This window comes from Lolium rigidum, chromosome 7 (genome assembly GCF_022539505.1).
Source record: "Lolium rigidum isolate FL_2022 chromosome 7, APGP_CSIRO_Lrig_0.1, whole genome shotgun sequence".
Classification (NCBI taxonomy): Eukaryota; Viridiplantae; Streptophyta; class Magnoliopsida; order Poales; family Poaceae; genus Lolium; species Lolium rigidum.
In genome coordinates this window covers 190,289,048-190,296,238 of record NC_061514.1, presented here as the reverse complement: position 1 = coordinate 190,296,238, position 7,191 = coordinate 190,289,048, and the positions used below count along the sequence as shown (strand labels likewise).

The window sequence follows — 7,191 nt, the reverse complement described above, 5'->3', positions numbered from 1 at the left end:
ATGTCAATGTATGTGATACACTAATGTTTGTTTAAGTGGTACAGGGATTATATAGATACATTTTTGTGTGTGTTGGATGTGGTCAGTTCTGTCAAAAGAAGCAAAAAAAGATCATCAGGCCGGATAATCCGGGCCGGATATTTCCAAAATATCCGGCCCCCGGTTCTCGGCTAAGGACTTGAGGATTTGTGGCTCGAGTATGCTCCGGATAGGGGCCGGACATTTGCCCGGATATTGTCCCGGTTTTGTCCCAAGGCCGGATTATCCGGGCCGGACATTTCCGAAATATCCGGGCCCCTCGAAAATGGCTAAGGACCTGAAGAAAAGCAAGTCAGGATAGTAGCCGGATATTTGGCCGGACATTCTCCCGGTTTTGTCCCAAGGCCGGATTATCTGGGCCGGACATTTCCGAAATATCCGGCCCCCTCGAAAATGGCTAAGGACCTGAAGAAAAGCAAGTCAGGATAGTGGCCGGATATTTGGCCGGTTTTGTACCTGAGGCCGGATTATCCGGGCGGATTATCCGGCCCTTACTTAGGCCGGAATATCCGGCTCCGAAGCCCCAACGGCTGGATTTTGGGGAGGGATATTTATACCCCTCTTCTTCTTCCTTCCTCCTTTGCTCAATCATTGCACAAGAAATCTGCCAAGCTTTACCTCCATTAGAGCCACCTCAAGAACACAAGATTTGCAAGATCTCCTTCCTCCCCCAACCAAAGCTCTTGATCTTTGGAGATTCGAAGGAGAAGACACCGATCTACATCCTCACCGAGCGTTTTTCATTTCCCCTCATTTGTTTGAGGGATCTCATGCTAGTGTTCCTATTTGGTTCCCTAGTTGATTTATGTTGATGTGTTGTTGTTGATTGTTGTATTGTTACAGATTTGGGAGCCTCCAATTCAGTTGTGGATGTGTGCCCCAAGAACCTTGTAAAGGCCCGGTTTCCGCCTCGAGGAAATCCCTTAGTGGAAGTGGGCTAGGCCTTTGTGGCGTTGCTCACCGGAGATCTGAGTGAAGCCTTCGTGGCTCGTTGGTTTGGCTTTCGTAGCAACCACACTCCTCCAAACGTAGACGTACCTTCTTGCAAAGGAAGGGAACTACGGAATCATCTCCGTGTCATCGCGTGCTCCACTCTCGGTTACCTCTATCCTATTCTATCTCTTATATTGCGTAGCTATATCTTACTTAGTTGCTTATCTTGTCATATAGGTAAATTCACTTAGTTGCATATCTAGAGAATTTACCTTTGTGTCAAGCCTAAATTGAAAAAGAACTAAAAATTGGTTAGCACCTATTCACCCCCGCCCCCCTCTACGTGCGGCATACGATCCTTTCAGGTGCAGGGAGAGCGTGGCTACCACGGAGCACGTCCCTGTCGAGACCGTGGCGGAGACGGCGGCGCTCATCCCTGTTGAGGCCGTGGCGGAGGTCGTGTCGAGACAACGTGTAGCTCGTCCATGGTCATGGACGAGATCGTGTCCATGGTGGCGTTGGTCCTTGCTGTGGCCGTGGCGGAGCTCCTCCGTGCCGTAGTTGTGTCTGTGGCCGGCGTCGAGAAGCTCTTCTGGAGAGACAGAGGAGTACTTGGAGTGGATTAGGAAATGACATTAAAGAGGCTCGTGAGAACACACTTATTTACACGTTCTCTACTTTTACATCGCGGGACCAAAATTTGCATCAGTGAAGATAAAAGGAGGCAACAACGAGGCAGGTAGAAACGGACAATTCAAGCGTTGTTCCAGGGCATATGTCCCGACACTGCTTTAATATCCGGTTCGTTCAACAACACAGAGCACTCCAAACAAACGGCCTATTTCTCTTCTCGCCCATGCAAAAAAAAAGAAGGCTGAGGCCCAATATGGCTGCGTGTTGTCGCTTGCTGGTGGGCATCTGCTGTGCTTCCAGCCTGTTAGCATCAATCAATAAAATTTATCAACAATTGTAACATGATCGTGAATAGACTTCATAATATATATGGTTATTCTAAATGAATAGAGGGTTAAAATGTTCCGTCCGAATTGGACACACCGTACAATATGTATTTCAGCACAGGGCATTGATACAAACCACTCAATCAAGCCAAGTAAAGAGCAGGAGAATCATGCCAGAATACAACTCCATCAGTTCTTCAGGAGGCATAGACATTTTTTTTTCTCGACCAAGACATGGACATTTCAGCAACAAATAATATCACTACCAGAAAACTGTCAACAGAGTTAAGAGGCATCAAGCAATCTGAATTCTGATATTTTTGCACAACCGCACGTCAGATAGTCTACTGTCCACACGCGACAACACCAAAACAAACGTAAACACCCAGGAGTATCAACGGCAACTACCTAAAATATATGAAGAAATCTTTCACACAACTGCTCATCGGGCAACGGCGTGTGTATGTACACAGCACATGACATCAGTTTCCTATCCTTGGAAACAGCGGCTTCGAGGGGGTTCGACGTGGAAAGACCATCCAGCGCACCAGGACATTCATCACAAATCCTGCAGAAGTTTGATGGCAATGCTCAGGTCATCACTATGTTTGCAATAAGGGTCAAAATGGTCATGCATTTTCATTGATGCAACTACTTACACTAGAAGGACGGGGCTCTAGAGGTGGTTCGCGACTGAGCGTCTTCAAAGACTTCCACATCTTCAAGCTTCTCTGGCTTCAGGCAAGGAGGGATGTACGCAGCATAGATGGCACCCATGTTCGGCGTCTCTTTGAGCTCCTGCCTTGCCACCTCAAGAGGGGTTTTGGCAAACGCGGGATAGAAGCGTGTATGGCAAGTGTAGGCGAAGATTAAGCTTATTGGAATCAGCGGGATAAGGACAGAGGAATACACAAACTGTTTCAGGCTGATGACACCAATCATGGTAGCCTGGTAAATCATCAGAGCCGCAATGATCCTCGTGTGCATGTGTGGCCACATTCGCCCATTGCTCTCGTAACTAGGAACATAAACTCTCAAAACCTGCATTTAGAGACAACTCCATTACCGAAACAATCAGACATCTCTATTCTTCAACTATATATAGTACTGGAATAGTATGCCACAAAGCCATCTCTAGGTTAGTCCCACTATGCTCAACTTACATTGAAGTACATAAAATCTTGCATACCTGGTTTTTCGCTATAAGCCATCCAAGAGCAAAGTAAGCAACACCAAATGGAATAATCAAAGGTGCAATGACGGAGTAGCACAGCACAATTGTCACAATCAGCATGTCACTTGGAACCCTGGTGTTATACCCCAAGTCTCCTGGAGTCCATGCTGCTCTCACCTCATCCTCAGTCTTGCATAGGTACTTCTTTTTCAGGTGGAAAATGATGAGGGGTACCAAGCGAGAGAGCTCGAGCCCATAACCAACAAAGAATCTGTCAAAAACAGCAATCAAACAGTTAAATTCTATAGTTTTATTGAGATTGAGGGATATGTAGATTTGAACAAATGAGAAACAAAAGGCATTACTTCAGTGCAACGAAGGTGAGGAAGAAAGTTGCACTTCCAGGAAGGCTGCTGCCTAGCATATCAATTATCCCTTTAGGGTTATCGATAATGGTTTTCAAGGCGCTGAACAACGTGGAGCTAATTGTAATGCCAAGGAAGACATTGAAGACGACGAAGTAGAAATATTTTCCTGATGCTGCCCTGACTACGTGGCTCTGTGAAGGGATCCCCTCAGACTTCGAGACAAACAGAAGAAGAGCAGGCAGCAAAGCAAGAAAAACAATAAGTGCAAGCTGTGGCAGGTAAGCTTGTAAGACTGTTTTAACTATCGGTTGGTCCACAACAACCTTCAGAAAGGGCAGCTTCTGCCTCAATTTTTCCAGCGTCGTAACAGCAGAGATAGCACTAATAGGAATAAGGTAGAAAAACACCGTGAGGAAGACAATGAAATAGATCACACTCCGCCTGGTGTTCCTGTCATATATTTTCATTGGAAGATTGGACCATATTATCTCACGTGGTTCAGGAGCTTCAGTAACTGTCCATTTGTCAAACATTTGTGCATGGAGAGTCTGAGATGCAGAGGCTGCAGCAGCTCTGCTGTTGAAGACGACAATGGCAGCCCGTTGTTGTTTCTCACTAAGGGTGTTCTTTTGTTCTTCCTCCAGCTTGGGCAACAATTCCTTGATCTTCTCATTACAATACTCAATAGTGTCAACCTTTTTACCGATAAGGCCAAGGAATCCAGTCTTATGAGTAGGCTTGGTGCCCTCAGGTTTGTTTGCTGTCTTTGACTCTGCATAGGCAGCTTCAGCATGAGCAATTTTCTGTTTGTGACCTTCAATCTCTTGGAATATTTTATCTGCCTGCAATGAATAATTTCAATAGACAGCAGGAAATTAGACATGTGTCACGAATAAAACAAACAAAGGGCAGCAACTCCCCTAAAAGAACTTCAGGATTACAACAGACCTTCTTGATGTCTGTCACAACCATTGCTTTGTAGAATGTATCAGGATGAAGTGCTCGGAAATAGGAGTCCACTGAGTCCTTTATACTTTGATCAGGAGGTGGTATAGGAACATCTCTCACCAACACGGTGAACTCCTCTGGTTTAACATCTGATGTTGATCTTGCAGCTGCTCTCAGGTTCGAAACATGCTTGTAGGATTTCCATAATACGAAATAGGTGACAAAAGAGAGCCAGTAGACTGACCCTATAAATGCCCACAGCTTGAAACTTTTCTCCTGGAGAAAATGTCAAGACACCAGTGAGTTTGGTTGTCAGTGTGACTGATAGTATGCCTCCTGTCTGGCAATCACATCTATAGTAATCTTTACCTCTTCATATGAATGAAAAAACAACAGTTGTGGTAGTTGGAAACGTAACCATTTCAATTAAGCTTCACATTCTTACAAATTGAATTTCTAGATATGAATAATTTTGTTAAGCTTCATGCACTAGCCACTTGAACCAAAAGTCCGAACTGATGGAAAGGGCTAGGCAATCCACATATACATTTCACAACACCCCCACTCGCGTGTGACCGGAGAAGAGAAAGTCAACACGTGAAAGAAGAAGAGCACACCGAAACAGGGCATCAGCGGTGGCTAAAGAGGGGGATAACAACAATTTTTAGACTTAATTGCGAAAACCATGAACAACAGCAATTTTTATGCTTAATTGCGAAAACCATGTGAAAGCCAGGATTTGAGACCTGGGGCTCTGATACCATGTTAAGCTTCATGCACTAGCCACTTGAACCAAAAGTCCGAACTGATGGAAAGGGCTAGGCAATCCACATATACATTTCACAACAAATTTAACTGTGAGAAATATTATAGGTGGTTCCATGAAGAATCGGTGAACTAAACGCAATGCAGATACACGGAATACTGATAAAAAACCAGGATTTAATATTGATCCTAACTAGGGAAATGATGAATCTAATAGCTAGTAGACCAGTAAGGAGCAAGAAACTGCCAGCACAGGTAAATTATATGCTTGGCGTGTGCAATATGCTTTATTTTTCAAACCGGTCATCCACCTGGTGATTAAATGGGCCCAATCAAGTGAGAACATGCTCTGAAAAGTCTACAGTTCTGTTTAACTGGAACAACCCAGATTTGTTGGTGACAACAAAAACGGGGTGAAACTAGACAGAAGGATTTTACTTACTTCAACATTGCCCAGTGCCAGCCTTTCAATAACCGTGAAGTTATGTGCCGCCGAGGCATTTGAGCCAGCAGAAGCCTCCAGGGCATGACTGGTTGCAGCAACTGGTAACAGAACTGGAAGCAACAGAATTCCGGAGAAGACTAGGATTGCCAACACTGCAACACAAGAGAAGGATGAAAAATCAGATAACTCAGTATGATAACCAAAACACATCCTAGCCTTTTCAGCAGCCTTTTTCACTACAGGCTCAACAATTTAACATGCTAAATGTCATAGTTCCAGCAATCAACATAGTTTTGTCTCGGTTGAGCCTGGCCTTCAGCGCAGGTGGTGATTGTAACTGATATATGAACCTTTCCTCTTAACAAAAATTCACGCATGGTTCCTGCTCGTTCTGGAGAAAATCTTTTGGCAGCTTTACAACAGAACTATAAATGTGAAGCAAACCGATGGCAGCAGTTAGCACTTGTTTATGCTGTTCTGGCAGTTTGTGTAGCGGTTACACATGCCTTTGTGGTGGTATTATATGGTATATAAAACTGAAAGATCTTCTACAACGGCAAACGCAACTTGGTTTCCTACAACTTATAAAACAAATCCGAACAGATCTTCGTTTAGAATAGAATAGAGCATGGTTGAACCAAATCACACCAGCAGATTCATCGGAAAAAATCGTGCTCCACAACAGCGCGAATTGCTTTATTTTTTCCGCACGAATATAATACTAATAATTTGCTAAAACGAAAATAAGACCACAGACACCAACTCAAGCAAAGCAAAGCATGGGTAATTAATTAAGCAACTGAAGTGAAGAAGCGCGGTTTGCGTTTGCCGTACCTGAGGAGAGGAAGACGAGGTAGACGGCGGCGTCGACCCCGCCAGCGTGGACGACGTCGGCCTCGGAGGCCCTGAAGGCCTGCTGGATCCAGCCGACGGGGCTGCGCGTGCCCCGCCCCCGGCCCTCCCAGGGGTCGAGCCCGCGCAGCAGGACGTTGGGGTAGTAGACGGGCGCGTTCCCGGGGCGGCGCGACAGCCAGGTGAAGACCAGCACCAGCACCACGAAGATGAGGAAGGACGTCAGGAGCGACGTCACGAACGACGCGATGTCCATCTCGCCGCCGCCGGTGCTCCTCCGGGCAGAGGTCCGGGAGGATTAAGAGGGAGGATGGGGGTTTTAGTGGTGGAGGGAGGGCATTATTAGGGCAGTGAATGGGCGGGCGAGCATTGGATGCTTTGCGGTGGTGTGCTGTGGTGTGGCTGGCGTGGTGGGGAGTTTATGAGTTGTGGAGACTGTCCAGCGAAGGAAAGGGAAGAGGGGAAGAGGAAGGGAATGAGACATGGAGCGAAATGTCTGGATTGCCCCTCCCTAGACAGGGGAGATGTGAAACTTTGTGGCCGTTTTTTTCTCTCTCTTTTTGGGCATCCGTCATTTTTTGCAGTCAAGTAATTTGAATCCTTTCGTTCTGATTTTTTCGAGGGAAGCCGTTTGGCAAGCTTTATTGATATATAGTAAATAAAATTACTTTATTTATCTCAGAATTAAAAAAATAGGGATGATCATCC

General features: G+C 45.6%; 1 protein-coding gene across 1 annotated transcript; it reads right to left on the bottom strand.

Annotated features, from left to right (window-relative positions):
* Positions 1-2,172: 2,172 nt before the first annotated feature.
* LOC124675895 (CSC1-like protein ERD4) lies at positions 2,173-6,875 on the bottom strand. Its single transcript, XM_047211969.1, has 7 exons — positions 6,466-6,875; positions 5,629-5,783; positions 4,422-4,697; positions 3,471-4,315; positions 3,121-3,376; positions 2,591-2,972; positions 2,173-2,499 (listed from the first exon to the last, which is right to left on the bottom strand). The coding sequence occupies exons 1-6, from the start codon at positions 6,737-6,739 to the stop codon at positions 2,592-2,594; spliced, it is 2,187 nt and encodes a 728-aa protein (XP_047067925.1). The 5' UTR covers positions 6,740-6,875; the 3' UTR covers positions 2,173-2,499; position 2,591.
* Positions 6,876-7,191: the final 316 nt, after the last annotated feature.

What these genes read in the sequence shown, in the direction of transcription:
- LOC124675895 (XM_047211969.1), bottom strand. Translation starts at nt 6,739, where the DNA reads ATGGACATCGCGTCGTTCGTGACGTCGCTCCTGACGTCCTTCCTCATC. An exon ending in CCTCGTCTTCCTCTCCTCAG is followed by an intron (nt 5,784 to 6,465) that starts GTACGGCAAACG and finishes CTTGTGTTGCAG; the next exon opens with TGTTGGCAATCCTAGTCTTC. An exon ending in TTGTGACAGACATCAAGAAG is followed by an intron (nt 4,316 to 4,421) that starts GTCTGTTGTAAT and finishes TATTCATTGCAG; the next exon opens with GCAGATAAAATATTCCAAGA.